General features: G+C 42.3%; 3 protein-coding genes across 9 annotated transcripts; 1 reads left to right on the top strand and 2 right to left on the bottom strand.

The window, feature by feature from the left end:
* Window positions 1-1,859: 1,859 nt before the first annotated feature.
* Window positions 1,860-7,895, top strand: LOC127756836 (auxin response factor 25). Of its 2 annotated transcripts, none has more exons than XM_052282219.1 (14): window positions 1,860-2,790; window positions 3,176-3,288; window positions 3,526-3,634; window positions 3,712-3,768; window positions 3,865-4,020; window positions 4,107-4,191; window positions 4,515-4,605; window positions 4,699-4,863; window positions 4,947-5,069; window positions 5,143-5,218; window positions 5,382-5,538; window positions 5,615-6,744; window positions 7,041-7,231; window positions 7,333-7,895. In XM_052282219.1, exons 2-14 carry the CDS (start codon window positions 3,209-3,211, stop codon window positions 7,529-7,531), a joined length of 2,619 nt encoding a protein of 872 aa, XP_052138179.1. In that variant the 5' UTR covers window positions 1,860-2,790; window positions 3,176-3,208; the 3' UTR covers window positions 7,532-7,895. The 2 variants fall into 2 exon arrangements, with proteins under 2 accessions (XP_052138179.1, XP_052138178.1); XM_052282218.1 differs by having other exon boundaries at window positions 1,861-2,790; window positions 3,536-3,634.
* Window positions 7,896-7,904: 9 nt separating this feature from the next.
* Window positions 7,905-11,895, bottom strand: LOC127756837 (remorin 4.1-like). Of its 6 annotated transcripts, none has more exons than XM_052282220.1 (5): window positions 11,625-11,895; window positions 10,653-10,830; window positions 9,794-10,571; window positions 9,595-9,676; window positions 7,905-8,846 (listed from the first exon to the last, which is right to left on the bottom strand). In XM_052282220.1, exons 1-5 carry the CDS (start codon window positions 11,652-11,654, stop codon window positions 8,637-8,639), a joined length of 1,278 nt encoding a protein of 425 aa, XP_052138180.1. In that variant the 5' UTR covers window positions 11,655-11,895; the 3' UTR covers window positions 7,905-8,636. The 6 variants fall into 6 exon arrangements, with proteins under 6 accessions (XP_052138180.1, XP_052138185.1, XP_052138182.1 ...); XM_052282225.1 differs by lacking the exon at window positions 11,625-11,895 and adding an exon at window positions 11,471-11,599; XM_052282222.1 differs by lacking the exon at window positions 11,625-11,895 and adding an exon at window positions 11,061-11,217.
* Window positions 11,896-16,856: 4,961 nt separating this feature from the next.
* Window positions 16,857-20,159, bottom strand: LOC127757996 (uncharacterized). The gene is made up of 7 exons (XM_052283591.1): window positions 19,912-20,159; window positions 19,751-19,818; window positions 19,579-19,622; window positions 18,739-19,490; window positions 18,179-18,268; window positions 17,539-17,600; window positions 16,857-17,414 (listed from the first exon to the last, which is right to left on the bottom strand). The coding sequence occupies exons 1-7, from the start codon at window positions 20,137-20,139 to the stop codon at window positions 17,309-17,311; spliced, it is 1,350 nt and encodes a 449-aa protein (XP_052139551.1). The 5' UTR covers window positions 20,140-20,159; the 3' UTR covers window positions 16,857-17,308.
* Window positions 20,160-21,489: the final 1,330 nt, after the last annotated feature.

Below are 21,489 nucleotides of genomic sequence, written 5' to 3'. Positions count from 1 at the left end.
CTAGAACTAAATTTAGGAGTTGGAGCTCTACCAAATAAACCCTGACTTGTTACTCTAAACAGTACTACAGAACATTAATTTCGCTATGGTAGTAGTGAAGCACTCGAGTGAATTTTTTAAAATTTTCAAGCGGGTGAGATTAAGAAACTAATATGGTCCTGATCGGTTAACTACAGTTGATTATAAGCCTTAACGATTTATTAGTGACAAACAAACAATCTGTGGATAAATTTTTTTTATATATCCCGAGTGACTTAAAAACCAATGTTGAACAAAATTATACTACAGAACATTAAAATCAACTCCAGAATCACTTGTCCAAATCAAATTTTGGCAGCGTCTTATAAGCCATAGGGCAAACGATGAGGTCCTATGTTTTGTCGAAACAAACTACTCGTTGTAAAATTGTTGTGTTAATTTTAAAACTGTGGCGGTAGAACTTCCGTTAGCACAGATGATACTTCAAGTGAAAAACATGTGATAACAAATCATGTCTAGAGTATTAGTTGACACTATCTCAATTTCTTTCAGAATTAACATTTGAAGCAAAGTACCCCTTGTCCAATTGCACCGCATGCTAGTTTCATCTGTTTTGGAATATAGGATAATTAGAGAAATCTTGGAGAATTGAAATAGTACATGAATGGGTCAAGAGAAGTGACTATTACTAAATATTTTAAAATTCCTATGCAAATTTTAGCCGTCCGTCCCTCCCATTCGTCAACCTCTCTCCCCGAAAAAAACAAAAAAGTACCCATAGAGAAAAACTAAAAAACACTTTGAGCACCATTGACCCATAAACATATAAAATCATTGACCCATCTTCTCCCAATGGACATGTCCTTGGTTAGAGGAAAATTAGCAAGTACTCCCTTCGTTTCAGATTATAAAACTGCTTTAAATTTGGCTAAATTTATAAAAAAATAGTAACATTTTAACCCAGAACAAAATTATTATGAAAGTATATTCAATTATTAATTTGATGAAACTAATTTGGTATTATAAATATTACTACCTCCATATTTTAATGTATAACACCGTTGACTTTTTTCCAATATTTAACCATTCGTCTTATAAAAAAAATTATATAATTATCATTTTTTTATTATGACTTGATTCATCATCAAATGTTCTTTAAGCATAACAGAAATATTTTTATATTTGCACAAGAATTTTGAATAAAACGAATAGTCAAACATTGGTCAAAAAGTTAACAGCGTCATACATTATAATACGGAGGGAGTACTATATTCGTCTATAAATTTAGTCAAACTTGAAACAATTTTAACTTTGATCAAAGTCAAAATGTCTTATAACCTAAAACAGGGTGAGTAGTAAGATTTTATCGTTGTCTATTTTTTATATAGTGTAATCAAACAATAATTTTAAAATTTCCTATGAATTCACTCCACACATAATTCAAACGACGCGTGACCTACGGGGCTGTTTGGTTGGTGGCCTCATTTTATCACACCAAACCTTAGGCGTGCCACAATTTTTTAGACTAGTGTTTGGTTGCGTGCCGCAGTTGAGTCAAGCCACACTTTATTAACACATTGGCCCACGCGTCATACTCTCATTTGCTAGCTAAAGTTTGCCATAGTTGTGGCTAACAAATTATTGGCCACACTTTATGTGGCTTGTCACAGTTACGGCAAATCGAGTTATGGCAAAGTTAGCCTCCATCCAAACAGGCCCTAACGCGTTTCTAAGGAACCCAACTCCAAAGAATCTAGTCAAAGATACCACAACCCGAAAACAAAAATAACCCATTTCAAAAGGGGCGACTTGTAATTTGTAGCAGTGGTAAGAAATAAATCTGACCTTTTTCTTTTCATCAGATTTTTTTTACTACCTCCAAGAAGCTCTCTCTCCGTTTTTCTTCTCTTCCTACTAAACCCCTCAAAACGGAAAGAAAAAAAGAAGAAAAAAAAACTCGACCACCACCTCCACCACTCACACCTCGATCCGGCCATGGCGGCCTAGCCCTAGCCCCTAGGGTTCGCGCCCCCACCACCCTCCCCGCCGTCTCGGAGACCGCGCGCCCCCAGCTCCCGCCTCGCTGTCGCGCCGCCTGATTCCGCCGCCGGCGCCGAATGCTACGCCGTTTGGTGGTGGTGGTGGTCGTCGTCGCCTGATTCGGCGATCTCGTGAGCTCCGGGGGGTGCGCGGTTGCGGCGGCGGCGCCTGAGAGGAAGGCTGGACTCGTCCGCGGCGGCGGCGGCTGCGGGCGAGGGTCGGTGGCGATTTGAGGGCGGCGGTTTGGGTTAGCCGTCGCCGAGAGTGAAGGTGCTGTGTTTTGAGTGCTTGGGATGAGCTGCGTGTTGATCTGATGAACTCGGGGTCGGCGGCGTTCTTCGGTTTCTCCGCTCACTTGCTCCCGCCGTTGGCGAAAATCCGGCTCTTCGGATCGAGCTGCGGTCGCCTGGGTGTTTTTCAGGGTGAAAATACTCGAGCTCTGAGGGGGGTGATTGGTTTCCAAGTTTGATTGATTTAGAGAGTTTGTGTGGAATTTTTTCGGGAGATGAAGGGGAGGATTTGCTGCGACGGTCCAGGTTTTGGTTAGTTGTTGAGGGAGAAAAAAATGGAAGATATTTCTGGGCGCAAGAGAGGAAGGCAGGTGTTTGCTGCTGCTGCTGGGAGCATGATGGGAAGCTGACCAGAAGCTTCTCCGGTGTCCTGGTGCGGCGGAGTTTCGTGCTCTTTGGCGACGGGTGCACTGGTGATTGGAGATGAAGCTCTCTCCGCCGGCGTCGGCGGATATGCCGCAGGCCTTGCCGGAGAACGACGGTATATATCCTTGCTCACAATTTCGACATTGTTTCAGTTCTGCACTTTCTCAGCTTGTGTTGATGCCTGCATTGTAAAGTGGATTATGGATCATGGAGCTTTGTGATTCTGCACTTTGAGTTGTTTGTGCATGATTACATAATGCATAAATGAGTCTCCATTGCTGCCTTGCACACACTCCACACATAAACACACAAAGAAAAAAGAAAGAAAAAAAAGAACTACTCCTACATTACTTGGCTCTGTTCATTGCCCTCATGTTATAACATTATTTGATACTGAGTGAACCTCCTACTGTCTGTGGGCAAGTACAAATAGTAGCTTCACATGAACTCAACTTTCTGGTGGTTTGCTGTTCAGCTCATGTGTGTTTGGCATGTTGCAGGGGAACAAAGATGTCTGAACTCGGAGCTGTGGCATGCATGCGCTGGGCCCCTTGTGTCTTTGCCAGTGGTCAGGAGCAGGGTCGTCTACTTTCCACAGGGCCATAGCGAGCAGGTCAGTCACTTGGTTTGTAGTCTGTGCACACATCTCTTTCATTATGCTAGGCATGGCCGGATTTTGTTGACTCGAATTTACTAGAATTTATAAAAGATGGTAGAACAGCTCTGCTTTTGCATTTGTGCATCAGTACATAATAGGGCAGAGGATTGTCTTTATTGTTTGCTCAGTGCATCATTAAACTTAATATGGCAGAAGAATGAACTGAAACTGTACTGTCTAAAGTAATTTTAGTTCTGTGCAGGTTGCGGCATCAACTAATAAGGAAGTTGATGCTCAAATCCCAAATTATCCAAACTTACCTCCTCAGTTAATCTGCCAGCTTCATAATGTCACCATGCATGTGAGTTCACTCTTAAAGAAACCATCATGTAGCTTCTTAATAAGCAGCTTATGATAATTCACCTGGTGCTTTTGCAGGCTGATGCAGAGACAGATGAAGTTTATGCTCAGATGACATTGCAACCATTGAGCCCGGTATTTGACCACTGCTTTGCACTTCTAGCCTTATTTCTTTTAAAAGGGCAAAGATGTTACAAGGATTATGTATTTGTCATGTAATCCTGTTGACAGGAAGAGCAAAAGGAGCCTTTCCTTCCAATGGAGCTGGGTGCTGCTAGCAAGCAACCCACTAATTACTTCTGCAAGACATTGACTGCAAGTGACACGAGCACTCATGGTGGTTTCTCTGTTCCCCGCCGGGCAGCTGAGAAAGTCTTCCCTCCACTAGTATGCCTTTAAGCTCAGTCTTTTTTTTGGTAGGAAATGTTCATTTGCTATGTGTTCTTCAAATTGACTCCTTTAGTTCTCTGTAGGATTTTTCACAGCAGCCTCCGGCACAGGAGCTGATTGCAAGAGATTTGCATGATAATGAATGGAAATTTCGCCATATATTTCGTGGTATGTAACTATGGCCGACACACATAGAACTGATTATGAGTTGTTTGTGTACACAAAAAAATTGACATAAAATCATGTACTATGCCTTTTAGATAGCATTTCCATTAGACATGACATCTATCCGTTTTGCTCTTTTTTCTTTGTTGCCAAGATCTGTTAATGCATTTTTATCTGGCTAAGAAATTACCTGGACATGCTATAATGACAATACTGCAACTAGCCTCCTTCTGTTCCTGCCTTGCAGAATTGTTGAATTATGAAATTATATTGTGAGGGTATCTTCTTCTATTGAACTTTCAATTGGCTATGCATTTGTCGTGCAGGTCAGCCTAAAAGGCATCTCCTGACAACAGGCTGGAGTGTGTTTGTGAGTGCGAAAAGACTAGTAGCAGGAGACTCTGTTATATTTATCTGGTACCACCCACTTTATTCCTTATTTAAATTGTATACTGTTGCTAGAGGTTGTACTCATTGCTGAGACTTAATTACCTTTATCATTTTTACCAGGAATGATAACAATCAACTTCTTTTGGGAATACGTCGTGCAAATCGCCAACAGACTGTTATGCCCTCTTCCGTGCTGTCAAGCGATAGCATGCATATAGGTCTTCTTGCAGCAGCAGCTCATGCCGCAGCCACAAATAGTCGCTTCACTATTTTCTATAACCCCAGGTAAATGTACTGCAATCTTACAGCAGAGCCTTTAACGTTTTATTTTATTTCCATATTTAATTGACATGGGCATCCTTTTTCAGGGCTAGCCCTTCTGAATTTGTGATTCCATTGGCCAAGTATGTGAAAGCTGTTTACCACACACGTGTATCTGTTGGAATGCGTTTTAGAATGCTTTTCGAGACAGAGGAGTCAAGCGTCAGGCGGTAAGCTGATATTAAGCACACAGCATGAACCGTGAAAGCTCCATTAATTCTTATATTTACCTCTTACTTTCAGATACATGGGTACAATCACCAGCATAAGTGATCTAGATTCAGTGCGCTGGCCAAACTCACACTGGCGTTCTGTTAAGGTAATATCTGCTAAATATATTTTGTGGTCTCTACAGAAATGATGTTATCTTGTTCCATTATCTAGTAGTCTGTCAAATCTGTTATCACATCCCTCATGGATCCCTTTCTGTGGATATGTTTTCCTTGTGATTTTTTTTTCATTTTGGATTTATGGCGCATTAGGTTGGTTGGGATGAGTCCACCACTGGTGATAAACAGCCAAGGGTTTCTCTTTGGGAGATTGAGCCTTTGACAACCTTTCCGATGTACCCCAGTGCTTTTCCTTTAAGACTTAAGCGTCCGTGGGCTTCAGGATTGCCTATGCATGGCATGTTCAATGGTACGCTGATTGATGGCCGGAACACTAGCACGCATAATTCTAAGAGCATACCCTTTAACCACTTCTTTTTCTGCAGGTGGGGGAAATGACGATTTTGCACGCTATTCTTCTCTCATGTGGCTTCGAGACGGAAATAGAGGAACCCAGTCCCTGAATTTTCAAGGACATGGAGTCTCACCATGGCTTCAGCCAAGAATAGATTCTCCATTGCTGGGCCTTAAGCCAGACACGTACCAGCAAATGGCTGCAGCAGCACTGGAAGAAATTCGATCTGGGGACCCTTCAAAGCAGCATCCAGCTACTCTGCAATACCAACAGACTCATAATCTGAACAGTGGATTAAATTCTCTGTTTGCAAGCCATGTTCTAGGGCAGGTGCAGTTTCAACCTCAGCAGTCACCCCTGCAAGTTGTTCAGCAAGGCCATTGTCAGAACACTGGTGACTCTGGGTTCCTTCAAGGTCAGCTTCCACGGCTGCAGTTGCATAACACTCAGCAGCTGCTAAAGGAGCAAGAGTTGCAGCAGCAGCAAAGACAGCATGTTTTACAAGAGCAATCTAATCAAGAGATGCAACAGCAGCTCCCATCTAGTGATCATCGTGTTGCTGATGTAGCTTCTGAGTCTGGATCTGCTCCTCAGGCACAATCATCATTGCTTAGTGGATCATCATTCTACAATCAGAACCTCTTAGAAGGAAATAGTTATCCCCCTTTACATCTACACAACAATTTCCACAACTTCTCTAACCAGGAAGCCTCAAACCTTCTTAGTTTGCCTCGAAGTAGCCAATTAATGGCATCAGATGGGTGGCCTTCAAAGCGATTAGCTTTAGAATCTGCTGTTCATCCTGAAGCTCCGTCCATGCACCCCAAGATTGAGAAAGTAAATCACCAGGGTATATCTCATTTTCCTGGCGCCTTTCCACCACAATCAGCAAGAGGCTGTTCCATCGTCCAGGATTGCAGGGCAGATGCTGAGAACCGCCTACTTTCATCATCATTTGAACTCCAGGATGGCATGACAAGCATCATAACTGATGCTAACAGAGAAACTGATACTATGGCCATACCTTTGTTGAGATATAGTGGTGCAGATTTGACAACTGAAAACACCTTAGCAACCTCCAATTGTTTAGGTGAATCTGGAACGTTCAATCCTCTTAATAACATATCTGTAAATCCATCACAAGGAGCAACCTTTGTGAAGGTATGCATTTTCAACTTGTGTGTTAGCTTGTGTTAGTTCTTCTCTCTGCATTTCTTTTTTCAATTTTCACTGATTGCGAACATTGGTCGCTAAAAGTACTTTACTAAGTAGATAAATAACAAACATTTTAGTAGGTTGATGGTAGCAAAGGAGGCAATTATTTTTTAAAGTTTTGTATGAAGTTTGGAAATGCCTGTTTCTCTTCTTTTTACTACCCTACTTAACATGTCTGTGAGTGTGAGCTGCTCATTTATTCTATATGATCTGGCTAATATCTTCTGCATTTTCTTCAATAGGTTTACAAATCAGGGTCCCTTGGGAGATCACTTGACATCTCCAGATTCAGCAGCTACTGCGAGTTACGTAGTGAGCTTGAGCGTCTCTTTGGTCTTGAAGGCCAACTGGAGGACCCTGTAAGATCAGGCTGGCAGCTTGTATTTGTCGACCGGGAAAATGACATTCTTCTCGTCGGCGACGATCCATGGCAGTAAGCACTTACAAACCTAAAATGTTTCGTATGCAAACACAATATTTTTCAATGTTCAAAGCAAACAAACATGATATTCTATGCCGTCTTTTTTTTTTCAGGGAGTTTGCAAATAGCGTATGGTGCATCAAAATACTCTCGCCACAGGAGGTGCAGCAGTTGGTTCGTGGTGGAGACGGCCTTCTGTCCTCACCTGGAGCAAGGATGCAGCAGAGCAATGCCTGCGACGACTATTCTGCAAGCCACAACATGCAGAATATCGCCGGAAACATTGCATCTGTAGCGCCTCTGGACTACTGAGATGTAGACCAGAATCCAAACTAAGCACCCTTAAGACTGCAGGGTCACCATTCGTGATCGCCTGCATTCCATGCGATCTTCACTAGTCCTGTCCGAATCAGTAGCAACTCAGTCAATAATATAGCTAGATGATCCGTTGTATTCCATCTGATCATGGACATGCTGTATGATAGCTGCTTTAGCTCTATTAAATCTCTAATGGCAGGCAACTAGGCAAGAACAGTTCTATGATGAATGATGGCAGTCGCTGTAGAATTGACCTTATTCTGTAGCTATAATATGATGTCTAGAACTGATGATTCCAATTTCCAAATGGAGCCCGGAACATATTAAAATCAATCATTTGTCGCCTTCTTCATGTTTTTGCCATAAATTGTGGCTAGATGATCTTGTTTCATGCTACTGAGTCAACATTTTGTCCTGGTTTGTAGGCTCTGACCTGCCTGCCTACTTATATGCCATTGTGCATGATTCACGCAGGATCAATTTTGCTGGACAAAATCATGATTCCATGCTGCAAATTTCCAAAGTGTGGTCTATATAGTTGATAGGAGGAACTTTTAGAGGAATCCTAGTAGCTCCATGTGGTGACATTAATACTGTTGGACTCCCTACTTATTACATACTTATTCAAAGATTTCACCATGCCATGAACTTTAAGACATAATTATGCCTGTTTTTAACAGAGTGGTCTAAAATTTTCCTTTTGGGTTTCTTGGAGGCTTTCCTGTGCCAGCCAAGCATCAGAAGGGGGCCTGAAGCTTTGTTCTTTTCGTAACAATGCAACTGACTAAAAATCTCTCCTCTCTTGAAATGTTCATCAGTTAAAAAGACAAGTAGGATTTTCAAGTCAGCAGAGCAAGGTTGCTGCAAATCCAGGTGATCAATGTCAAATACTACCAGACCCAAATTCAGATCACACAAGGCAAGCAGCAGCTAAACATCAACAATTCTAGTCTACAGCACATTTGCTCCAAACAAACCATTGCAGCTTAGTTCCATTTCATATACAGAGCTCCCATGGCATTTTGAGTGACAGCATGATGATCATGATCATGATCCATCTTGAGAATTTTTTCTTTCTTTTTTGTTTTTCTTCAGATGTTCAGAGGAACAGCCAGCTGCAGCAGCGGCGGAGGCGCGACGGCGCGGCGCCGGTCTCCCGGATGCGGTGCACCTGGCGGGCCAGCCGCGCCGCCTGCCGGCTCCGGCGAGCCTCCACCCTCGCCTGCTTCCCCTCCGCCTTGTGGCTCAACGCCGACAGCCTCCTGCTCAGCTTCTGCTTCGCCCTCGCCTTCATCTGCTCTGCCTGCACCTGATGATAACATACAGGCATCTGTATCATTCATTCATTCTCTAAAGAATTCTATCCAAACTTGGTTTTTAGATAATAGATTTATAAAACCCAGCCTCTACATCAAATCAGAAGTACACGGGCAAACCTAAACTTGTCGTCCCTCCGTTCCATAATATAAAGGATAATGGGTGGATGTAACACATAGTATAATGAATTTGGACAGACGGTCTAAGTTTATATATAGGTTTGGGTTTAGCCATACTTCTAACTAATGATTCAACAAATTAGCCATAATTGCTTGAGGGATGAATAAACATTATGCATACTCCCTCCGGGTTGATAATACTTGTCGTTTTGGACAAGGGCACGGTTTCCCAAAAGTAACTTTGACAACTATTTTCTATTATAATATATATGAAAATATCAAAAAATATATGGTTTTATTGAAGTACATTTTAAGGCGAATATACACATATGGTTTTTATATTTTTAAGATAAATATTTTAGAAATTATTTGTAGTCAAAGATTTTAAAGTTCGACTTTACCCTTGTCCAAAACGACTAATATTATCAGCCCGGAGGGATTACTATATTATAGGGCTAAAAATAGCTTAGAAAAGATATCTAAGCATGTATAGAAAGTTTTTATTTTTAATTTATGAAAAACCATACTTTTAGAAGCATGGCACGAATAATCTGTATTCTCATAGCTGATTAGAACGCCCAATAATAAAGGTTTAAGTTTTTGAATTCGATGTAAGTTTACCTCTGCGTGCCTCATCTTGGCTTCGAATTTGGCCTTCTGGCAGCTCTCCCATTCCTGAATCTTCACCTCCTTCCTCTGAAACCTGACGAATTCTCGTCCAAATTTTCGATTCAATAATCAAATTCCAGACCAAAAAAACAACAAAAAAACAAAAGTTCAGAGAACCAAAAAAAGAAAAAGAGAGTGATATTTGCTGCACCTCAACGCGAGCTTGCACTTGTGCGTCTCCTGCCACGCCATGGCGCGCGCCTCGAACTCCCTCTTCTTGGCCTCGCCGCCGCCGTCGCCGGAGTGAGGTCTCGGTCTCGGTCTCGGTCTCTTCTCCGGCGAGGCGTGGGGGAGCAAGTCGTCGTCGTCCTTGCTGGCCCACGACGCGATGTTCATCTTGCCCAGCTGCAGCCCGAGCGCGGCGATCTCGCGGCGCGTCCTGATCTGGAGCTCCCGCTCCGACGACGCCGACGACGCGGACGCGGCGCCCCTCGGGCTCGTCGGCACCGAGCAGAGCGGGCTCAGCGACGGCGTGGCGGCGCCGGCGGGCGTGCCGCTCCGCGACTGCTCCTTGCTCGCCATCGGCGTCATCTCCGTCCCCACGTCCCGCATCGACACCGCCGCCGCCTCCGACGACACGCGGAGCCTCTTTTGCTGGCGCTGCCTGCTCGCCACCGACGGCGGCGACGACGACGCCGAGGCCTCCGGCGCAACGCGGCCGGACACGGCCGCTGCTGCGGCGGCGGCCTTCTTGGAGAAGATTGGGTTGGAGTGCACGACGTGTCTCCCGGCGAGCCACTTCTCGGCGTCGTTCCACTTTGACGGCACCTGCCTGAAGAACGTCCCGCCGACCACCGCCACCGCCGGCGGCGGCGGTGGCCTCTCCTCCCTGTAGAACTCGAAGCCGCCGCTGTCGTAGCCATTGCCAGCTCTCCCATGGCTCGCGTCGGAGCGCGAGCGAGAAGAATCCGACTGGTCCTTGGGATAATCTGACGAAGAAATCACCGGAATCAAACACACATCACCATTGCCATTGCAAACTCCACAATGGAATCGAAGAGGAAGCGAACCTTCGTCGAGTTCTTGGGGCAGGAGGCTGTTCTTGGGGTGGTCGTCGTCGTCCTCGTCGGCGTCGAGCCTCGCCGGCGACGCTCGCGGCGACTTCTTTGCCTCGTCAACCCTGCCGATGCTGCCGCCATGGGATCCCAGCAGCTTCATCCTCAGCTTGGTTGGAGACATCACTCCCATCTGCATTGCAACAAAATTATCACTAAATACATAGTAAACCTTAACCAATTTGATGGTTTCCAAGGAAAATCAATCACCCAAGATTCAGGACAAATTTCAAACTGTCATTACTAGTATCCAAGATTCAGGAGTAGTACTAGTTTAATTAATGGCTTGGTAAATTGGGGCAAAAAATTTACTACAAGAATTGACTCTGGCTTCCTGCTGCAAAGAAGAGAGAGATTTTTAACTGCTCATACTGCAGTTGCCATTGGAGAGCAGCCACAGCTTTGAATAGAGCAGCCATGAATGTTGGCTACTTTGAGCTTGAGAGAGCAAGGTAGGATCCACAACCAAAAAGTCCAAGAGAGAGAGAGAGAGAAACATGTATAGGAACCCTGTTGCGGTAGTAGCAATAATAAATCAAAAGCACCATAAATGGACATGGCTAGAGAGTTCAATATTGGAAAGTAAAATAATTAGTGGCACTATGCCACTACTATCTTGACCCACCAAAAATGTTCATGATAGATGAGAAAGGGGAGTAGTCACATTGCATTATAGCAGTACTTAGCTTCAAGAAGGGGTTAAAAAAGAGAGATGGATCAAGCATAGTAGTACATGGATATTGGATGATACATGAAAAATGAAAATGACATACCTACAGACATGAGCATGAACTTAATTCTACAAATCAAACACAACCTAAACAAACTAAGGTTGAAATAGTAGCTAAGAAACAAGCATATGGAGGAATGAACTACCACCACCACGACTACTACTGTAATGGAATACTCGGATAGTGAGTTTGTTACCTGAACTTTGTGTATCCTCTCGTACTCCATGACAGATTATAACCCCTCTCTCTCTCTCAGCTTTGAGCTTGCTAAACTGTACTACCTCTAGTTACCTGCAAATTAGCAAGAAAGCAAAGAAGCAGGGAGGGAGGAGGAAGAAGCAGCAAAGCAAAGCAGAATGGCTGAGAGTGTTGTGCTTTGCTTTGGCTCTGATGGGGAAGACGATAAATACTAGAGGAAGGAGACACGTAGCATTGTAGCATTGGTGCACTTGCAACTCTGAAGAGAGAAAAATTCAGAGAGAGATAGAAATACTAGTATTCAGAAAGAGAGAGAGAGAAATTCAGAGAGCGAGCAATCGTGCGTGCGGGTGGGCGTGCGTGCGTGGAATCCGTGTGGAGGACCACTCGCCGGCGCGCTCATCGGTGTGGCTCCTCTTGCTGCTCCACGAGCCGTCCGATCCACGCGTGATCGCCTGATCGGACGGCGGAGATATCATCGCTCCGACTGGCAGGTGGGGCCCAACGGCTCGGCTAAGGCATTCTACAGCGAGCGCGCGAAAATTTCGGGACGTATCCGAGCTAAATTCAACTTTAAATAAACGAGATTTGGAGGAAGAGATACTTTAAAAAGATTTTAAGAAGAAGTTGTGAATATCCTGCGAATTAAACACATGATCTCAGGATTAAAAAGTAAGCCCTCCTTGTTAATATACTATTAAGTGCATCTCCTAAATTAAGTAAATTAATGCAGTACAAGTATGAAATTTTCCAGGGCATTGTCTATTTGTTTGTTGTTTTCATTCAGACATGACAAAACATCATCAAAGTTTTCTAATCAAGGTTAGCGTGTGTGTTAGGAGGCGTATTCACGAGCATGTAATTGTGGTGTGTGCATGTGTAATAATGGTGTGCATCTCTCGTATAACCGCTACAAAAATACTCCTTCTATTTTTTATAGTCATATTTCCAAATCTGAAAATTTTATTTTTGATAGGCATATTTTAATCCAACAACCTATCATCTTAATAACTTTCTCGGATTTAATGCATGACTCTCCATTCTTCCACACATGATTGGCTACATGGACATTGAGAAATGTAAATATTAATGAATCGATTGTTTACGAGGAATGACTAGTAGCATGTTTAAATGGATGATAAGTAGAATTACTTATCCTTAGTCTGTATGCCAAGATGAAATATAACTATCAAAAGTAGATGGATGGAGTAGTACTTAGTAACAAATTAAACAGTTTTGACCCGTTCGAATTTAATGAAGATGAAAAAACCATTAGCATATGATTAATGGTGTTTTAATTATTTTTAAACTTGAAAATGGACTTATATGATATTTTAAAGCAACTTCTATAAAAAAAATTCATATGAAATACACCGTTTAACAGTTTAAAAAAACGTGCTAACAGAAACCAAACTAAAAATTGTATCTTAATCAAAAACAGGGCTTTGATAAATTTTACCGTTAAAACATAATAAAAACTTTGTTATGGCTTATTCGGTTAATCCCTATATGCAAAAGATTGAAAGGGATTAATTATCCTCTCTAAATCCTATTCAATCTTAGTAGTATTTGAGAAGGGACTAACCAACAAGTCCTTATGTTATTACAAAGTTTCTTGGTTTTGGGTGTGTTTATGTCACGTCAAAATTGAAAGCTTGGTTGAAATTGGAATGATGTGGCGGAAAAGTTGGAAGTTTGTGTGTGTAGGAAAGTTTTGATGTGATGGAAAAGTTGGAAGTTTAAATAAAAACTTTAAAACTAAACTCGGCCTTTAACAAAAAAAAAATTCTACGAATTTCATTCAGATTTAAAGCTCTGCTCTGAGAGGAGAGGCAAACGAGTGTGTTGTTTGCTCGTTGTTCTTCCCGAGAACTGAATGAGCTGATGAGCTCACCTCACACGAAACCACATCACATGAATGCATGAGCACTAGTACCAAATTTTTACCTCTGCATATGCTAGTACTGGTAGAAGTATCAGTGTGAATTCCAGAGTGGCCTATGGCAAGTAGCTACGTGTAGTTGAACACTTTTTCTCCCTTTCTGTATTGTGCCCAACTGGTCCAAAAGTTCTCTAGGACTACACTGTTGATTGGAGTACAATATTTTACACATTTGTGCATGAAAAAAAATAATTTTCCCCTCACTTTTATTTTGCAAAGGACAATGTGATGTAGTTTTATGATTAAATTAGCAGTAAACCTATAGTTTTATGAATTTAATACTTAATCTATAGTTTTATAAAACTCTATTCTAAATATGTAGTTTCATGATAAAATTATTATTAAGTTTTTAGTTTTATGATTAAAAACATCTTAAATATGTAGTTCTATAATAGTTTGATCAAAGTATATGTAGTTTTGTAAAATTTACCAAGGTCAAACACAAATCCTTTATTACATGTATCCTTTATTACATGTCCAAAGTTTCTCTAGTCTCGTTATTTTCAATTTTTTTTAATGTGTGATGAGAAATGTTATGTGAAATTAGGATGGAGGCTTTTCTAATCTTCTCCCACACAGCACAATTTATTTTGGATAATTCTTCAGCGTGGTATCGTTTACGCCTTTCTCGCTTTCGCATAACCATATAGTCCATGATGGTACAATACTTTAGCTTACAAAAGTCCTTGACTTTGTGTTTTGAAAGAAGTGAAATTTCCTACTCTCAAAATGCCCATTGCAAGAAGGAAGCGAAGAACATCTGAGTTGTTTAATGATTTTTCAAAAATTTTCTCTTCACCCAACCCCTATGGCCCTATCCAACACTAGACCCCATGTACACCCAAAGATAAAGCCACAAAGAAAGGGGAGGGAGAGAAGACTCCAAAGCCCAAAACCCAACAAGAGGAGGAGCACACCACAACAAAAGAAAGGACATAACCCTGCTTAATTTCCTAATTGTTTAGCTTGCTCCTCCTTAGAGGACACAAAGCCACACCATCAGCTGCCCCTTAAACCCTTTTTCCTTCTAGGGTTTGGCAATGCCATCAGCTCATGTTCCTCAAGCACAGCATCAGTCCACCAAACCAATTTTTGTTAATTACCCTTTTTTAGGTGATTTCTTGTCTTGATGTTTCTAGTTAGTTCCACCAGCATGTAATTTAATCTGACCGTTCTGGTTTAGGTTTTTGAGGCCACATTATCCAATGCTTGATGTCACACTTATGCAAATATACATCTAAATTATGTGCTTGTCTAACTCAGCCAGGGTGATTAGCTTCAACAGTTGATGTGCCAAGAAGAATCCAGTTTGTCTTGTGGCATAAATTTTTTGGCGGCAAATTTTCTTCAAAAGAGATGGCGGCAACTTGCATACTTAAATTAAAATTAATAAGAGGATACTCCTATTATCCTATACATACTATAGTAATGTTGTATTCTTGTGTAGTGCTACTCCAAAAGTCCAAATGGTGCCATGAATTGATTCTTCTGCTATGGAACTATGGCACTATAGGGGAATATACATAGATCATTATAAAAGATCTTGTATATAGGATGCTATGCTTTTAAGAATGTTAATCATTTCAATTGTGCCATGCCCTAATATGTGAAGGGTGTCCTTTTACACTAACAAATGATAGTACTAGATGTGATCATGACTTTTGGGTCACAAAGTTGTTTTCAATGGGAGCATGCATCATTTGTGTACTATCACCAGTCATCACACATGAGAAAGAAAAATGCCTAGGGTCACCACTGGCCAGCAAGTACTGCTACTACTACTACCACTGGCTAGGGTTTTGGTTTGCTTGCAATCCAAGGGAAAAGATCCTGCAAAAGTCTACACCTTTCATTGTACATTTTGGAAACCCCAATCTACTGGTAGCAAGAGCAGCAGCAGGTGGCTCATCCTCATTGTACTGTGGCAGTTATTGTGATGTGAGGCAGTACAAGGCAGCAGCATGATCAAATCACCATTTCTTTTTGTTCTTGCAAAAAAATACCTTCCTCCTGAATTTGAATGAAAGTTATGTTTGTGCACTCATGGCTATGGATGCAAGTAGTGGAGCACAGCCCCTTCGTTTCGTTTGGCTTATTTATGGAATAAGCCAAATGGTATATTTGCAAACAAAAAATAATTTGTAAATAAAACTTTTATATACGTGTTCTTAACGACCTAAAAGCAAAGTGTGGAAAATAAATTGACGAAAAAACCCCAAAATTAGCTTCAAATTTTAATTTGAAATTTTAAATTTTGGTTGATAAGTATAAGCGAAAAGATGATACCTATTGATTTTTACTACTGCTCCTGGGTTCATTGATTTGTACTACTACCAAGTGGTCCTGCAATTACCTTAAACTTGGTTGTTTGTGCTACAAGAGAATCAAAGGAGATTTGAGTCATTGTCATAGTATGTTCAGAGTTTGACAGCCAACAGTGGCCATCTATATGAGCCATTGTCATCGCCAAAACCAAAGGAGATTTCGAACAGTTGAAAGGAGACGAGGAGCACTCACGGACCAAGATGCAGCTAAGCCAGAGCAAGCACTGTAGATGCTGCTGGTCTCGCTCCTTTCATGTTTTGACATGATCATCAGCTCTCTGCCTCTCTGCAGTCTGCATGCATGCTTCACAAAGCAAATGCTTTCTTCCTGTTGATTATCTGCTGCTACTGTAACCTGAAACTCTGACGAAACAAAAGGAAATCCTCCCCTGCATTGTGATTTGTGAACGAAAATATACAGAAGACAAACATATGCATTGCATGCATCAACATGGATGGATGCAGGTAGCCAGCCAGAAAGGCAATTCTTCCAAGGGTCAGGTATGGCTACAGTGCATGCAACATGTCAATACACAATACACACACATCACTTGGAAGTGACCTGTCTAGGTTATATAGTACTCCTAGGCTTTACTAGGTTACTGCAGTGGCACATCTCCTGGCCTGGTTTTGGTCTGTGAGGATCTTGACTACCACTTCAAAGGCATGAAGAAAGTTGGAAGGAGGAGCAGCAGCTGTAGCCTGTAGCAGACTGGAATCAGTCCATGTTTTTGACTGCATTTTGAATGGACCAAGTTCAAAGGAGTGAGCATCCACTCAAAAATGATGGTGCTATCATCATCTTGTTCATCATCATCATGAAGTGTTGCTGTGGTCATGAATCATGATGGCAGTCACAGAAGGCACTCCACAAAGCAGCACCTGCTGCTCCTTGAGAACTTCTTCTATCCTTGTGCAAACTGGGCACCTGTAAAGCCCAAGAAAAACACAGTCATAGGACATGTACTTTGGAAATGCAGAGAGCAATCTGGCCCAGCCCAGTATGTATATAATCACAATGTACTATGTACACATGCTATATGCATTCTTTCAATGCAACAGGCCAAAAGGAAGAGCACACTGTACAGCAGTAAACAAGGGAGAAGCCTAGTGCTGACATATTTATCAGCTGGAGGCACAACAGCAAGCCCAAAAGAAAGTAAGATGTGATGTACTAATACTCTTGCACTTTGTATTAGCAGTGGCAAAATGATACATCTCAGTATCAATACAAAATTTTGATGATTTAGCAGGGCACCCAGCACTAACAAAATGGGCATAATACAGCAATTTCATGTTCCTCCTGAATTCGCCACACACGCAGCATTCCCTCCAGTTCATTCTTTCTGAAGGCTGATCATCATGTAAACGATGGCAAGAATGGTAAACTGTGAGCGACTCGCAAAATTGAAGCGATCACTCGTCATCTGAATCGTTGAACTTGATCGAGTGGGTTTGTAAATCGATCTGCCCACCCCTGTAGGTTCCACGCTTCTTCTTGGTCTTCTCATGTCTAAAGCCCCTGCAAAGGCAAAATTGAACAATGATGAAATTATGTTCGGCACTAAGATGATCACAAGTGGGAAAGAACAAATGACTCGATTAGCAAGGAGTATGAAGGTCAGAAGGAAAGAAGAGCATCTAACCTTCCTCTAACTTGCCCAAGAACCTCTTGTGCCTTTGCACCATACCCAGAGTCTGCACCACCCTGTCATAAGATGGGTTCACCACTCGGTTATTGTCAAGAACAGTTGAAATTTCTACATATTACTAGCTAAATGCCCGTGTGACGTGTGTTGTAACGGAGTTCTAAAAGAGAACATCTTTCTAAAATCATTCCCCATTGTCTACTCCCGAGACTATACTTGCATCAATCAAATTCTATTGGTTAGCTGGCATCATGTACAAAATGATTTCTAATCATGATCATAATCTAAGGTGATATTAATTTTTCTTATGGATTTTTTTTACTTTCATAGCCTAGTTCTCTTTACATAAATACGAAAAGGACATGTAAAATATCTAAGTAATTTTTCTTAAAAATCAAACGTTAATCTAATAAAGTTGTGCAGATACGACTGTTGCTCCTAATGAAGAATGGACAAAGATCAAAGAACATCTTTTTACCAGCTAGTCCAAACAAATTTATCTTTATTTTGTCCTTTATTATAAGACCATTGACTGTATGTGGGCCCATATAACAGTGGGTAGGTGCCACCACCACCATTGGTGTCTTTTATAGGAGTATAGATATGGTCAGTGCAACGCAAAAGAAATGTACATTACCTTAGCCCAATATGAGTTATCCTGAAGCCTATCATCAGCAAATTTAACATCCTCTAGTTTCACCCGTTGAAATGCATTCACAGTTTTGGGCTGCAGTGGACAGAGATGGCATGGACAATCAGATTACAAGCATTTCCCAGACATCAAAGATATCCATAACCGAGACATCTATAAAACTATTATCAGAAGTGAATGCTAAATAGTAAGATCAAAATGATGTTATTGTTAGTCAATATACAAGACATGGAAATGATAAACCACCTTAATGTCAGGGCATCACCAGAACGTATGAGGAAATCACCATCGCAATGATAGTAACAAACTAACTACAAATATCCACTGTCCGATACAACATTATTTGGTTATTCTGAAATACTAGTAAATGTCAGAAAAGAAAGAAGTTGATCCATGACTAACACAAAACATATACTTACTGATCATGTCATAGTTTGCCTAAAATTTCTAGATGACAGGCTTTGTGGTTCATAAACATAACAGGAACAAATTGCACTAAAGTAGGAAATAACACAAGGCAACGAAAGAAACAGACTATAACATACTTCAGATGATTTTTTCTGCCTTTTATTCGGTTTGGCACCATCATCCTCTGAAGAACCATTGCTGAGCTTCTGGCTAGCTGTGTTATCTTCTTTAGCAGGGAGGTTGCTTCCTTCGACTTCTTCTAGTTTCCGCTTTTTGCCAACTACCGCATTATCACTTGGAGGCATTCCATTTTCCCCCTTCTCAGTCTCCATTCCACTATTGTTCTCATCATTTGATTTAGGAGCTGAATCTTTCCCTGCAACTTCTTTGTTTTCAACCACCTCAACGTTTTCCTTGGACTTCTTCAGCTTCTTTTTACTTTTCTTTTCATTGTTGTCTTTCTCCATCTCTGCAGCATCACCCTTTCCCTTGGCACAATCAGCCCCAGCATCTGTACTTCCTGTGTCAACCTTATCTGATGTCTCAGGAGTTGATTTTCCTTTCTTCTTTTTCTTCCCTTTCTCCACAGGAGCAACATCAACCAAACCATTCTTGCTATCCTCCTTCAATGTGTCCACGGTCTCAAATTTGTTAATGATAGCCGATTCTGCCTTTTCCAGCCTAGCTTCGACATCCTCGTCGTTTTCTTGTTTCTTGCTTTTCTTCTTCTTCTGTTTCTTTTCTTTGGTCTTGACATCCGCATTTTCACTGGGCTTTTCCACGGCAGAAGGCTCAGCCACCTTGTTCTCAGCTTCACTCACTTTCGTGTCACTGCCTTTCTTTTTCTTCTTCTTGCCAGCATCTTCCGCGACAACGGCGGCTGTTTTCTCTGCACACGATTAAGCTTCAAGTCAGCGCCAATTACGCGAGCCTACGCCAAATCATTACGCGACGTAATAATGAACATCAACGCTAACCGTGCTCGATACTCCCATTGATGCTGGCTCCTGGAGCATAATTGCTGCATTCCACAACCAAATTCCAATAAGAAACCAATCATGGCACAGGGATATGGATCACCTACGAAATCTATCTTAAGTTCTTAACACGAGATTTGAGCATCGTGCCGTTGATTCTAAGTAGGAGTACCTCGAGTCCTCCAAGAATCCGGAAACCAACTCTTCCAGGCTCACCGGCGACGACCGCCAAGAACCCGCCTGCGAACGCGCAAAAATCCTCATTCACCCACTCCAACACAACCGAAAATCCGAAATGACAAGCACATCACGAGCCAATTGCGGGGCCGTTACCTCGAGGTTGGCCTCGGACTGGAGCGCGGCGAGCGCGCGGGGGAAGCCGCTGGACTCGAGGAAGGCGGCGACCGCGGCCACCACGGCGGCCCTCCTCGCGTCGGGGACGGCGGCGGCGGAGGACGCCGCCTTGGTCTTGGCCTTCTTCTCCTTCCTCGACTCCTCCTTGGCCATGGCGGCGGCGGCGGCGGCGGCGGAGAGGGCGAGTTGGCGCGGGAGGAAGAGCATAAAGAGGGGGGGAGGCTAGGGTTTGGAGGGGTCGGGGTTTATACGCCGCGAGGGGCGGGCTACGGTAAGAAGGTGGGTGGATGGGTGGATGACATGTGGGGCCGGGTGTGTGGTGGGGCCCGGTTGTCAGTGGCAGTGTGGGTGTTGACTGTTCGTCTGGGCGTGGAAGCTTCTGGAAGGGGAAGAAGGAAGGTGCTAGAAGACGACTGATTGATGGACTGATCGGCCCCAGACTCGTCAGTGTCTGCGGTATAGTGGTGTCAAACGTTAAAATTGGGTACGATTCGCTAGGGGATTCGGTTAAGAAAATAAGCTGATTGGTAGATAAGAGCATATCTAGATCAAGCTAAATTTAAAGAGGAATCATGAAGACCTCGATAATGTATACTCCCTCCGTCCCAGAAAGAATCAACCTACGATAATGTATGTGGACATGGGGGTGTCCACATACATCAACCTAGGAGGGGTCCTCACATCCCCTCCTAGTTTGATTCTTTTTGGGACGGAGGGAGTAAATCCATAGATTAGCTTATGCTGATGATGCTTATCAGCATAAGCAGCCTGATGCTTATCAGCATAAGCATTTCCATCAGGCGTAGAAAGGTGTCCGGAAAGATTGTGTCCGCTACCAATGGCTAGTGCTTATTCAGCCCAATAAGCTAATTGATGGGCTTTTGCTGAAAATAGCCTCAGCAACAGCAAATCGGTGAGGCTGACAAGGATGACAGTTAAAGTATTCTCATGTCTGATCAGGGCCTTTATCAACCCGAGGGTATAAATATGTATTTCCCGGGATATTTGTAATCTATCTCTCGACTAATACATAACTTTCGGTGCATCGCTACCATCTATTCCGGAGAGTTCATAGTTTCGAGCGACGTTGCATTAGTTAAGTTCGATCTTCGGCGAGAATTAAGTTCCGCTAACTTCGCTTGTATTAGTGTGGCTAGAACTTTATCAGTGAATTCCAATATTCTATTCAAGTTAATGCATGGGTTGTCTATCTAATATATAGATTTCGTCCTTAACTGCATCATTGTTTAGAGTCGTATTAGCTTAGTTACGACTTTCTCGGTTAGGTTTGCTTCCTGACTAAGTGATATTACTTATCAATTTCATAGATCTAACTGTGTAGATCTATCGGCTAAATAGGTTTTTCCTATTATCTTCAATCCTATATTGTCTCAATTAGATCTGATCTATTAGATCATGTATAATAATATTGATTCAGTCGGCAACAAGAATCATCGCATGGGTATTGTCATACGTGGAGGATGGAGGAAACATGAGAAATAACAGAGCAAGTGCTTCTGCAAGTGTCGGATGATGATACGGTAAACTAGGCAAGAT

Source organism: Oryza glaberrima, chromosome 12 (genome assembly GCF_000147395.1).
Source record: "Oryza glaberrima chromosome 12, OglaRS2, whole genome shotgun sequence".
NCBI lineage: Eukaryota > Viridiplantae > Streptophyta > Magnoliopsida > Poales > Poaceae > Oryza > Oryza glaberrima.
The sequence above is the reverse complement of the archived record's forward strand: the minus strand, read 5'-3'. Positions and strand labels throughout refer to the sequence as shown.

Coding starts and splice junctions, on each gene's coding strand:
- LOC127756837 (XM_052282220.1), bottom strand. CDS start 11,654: ATGGAGTACGAGAGGATACACAAAGTTCAG. Junction 10,831..11,624: donor AGAGGATACACAAAGTTCAG/GTAACAAACTCA, acceptor GTTGCAATGCAG/ATGGGAGTGATGTCTCCAAC. Junction 8,847..9,594: donor CCAAGATGAGGCACGCAGAG/GTAAACTTACAT, acceptor TGTTATCATCAG/GTGCAGGCAGAGCAGATGAA.
- LOC127756836 (XM_052282218.1), top strand. CDS start 2,733: ATGAAGCTCTCTCCGCCGGCGTCGGCGGATATGCCGCAGGCCTTGCCG. Junction 5,219..5,381: donor CACACTGGCGTTCTGTTAAG/GTAATATCTGCT, acceptor ATGGCGCATTAG/GTTGGTTGGGATGAGTCCAC. Junction 6,745..7,040: donor AAGGAGCAACCTTTGTGAAG/GTATGCATTTTC, acceptor TTTCTTCAATAG/GTTTACAAATCAGGGTCCCT.
- LOC127757996 (XM_052283591.1), bottom strand. CDS start 20,139: ATGCTCTTCCTCCCGCGCCAACTCGCCCTCTCCGCCGCCGCCGCCGCC. Junction 19,819..19,911: donor AGTCCGAGGCCAACCTCGAG/GTAACGGCCCCG, acceptor GCGCGTTCGCAG/GCGGGTTCTTGGCGGTCGTC. Junction 19,623..19,750: donor GGATTCTTGGAGGACTCGAG/GTACTCCTACTT, acceptor TGTGGAATGCAG/CAATTATGCTCCAGGAGCCA.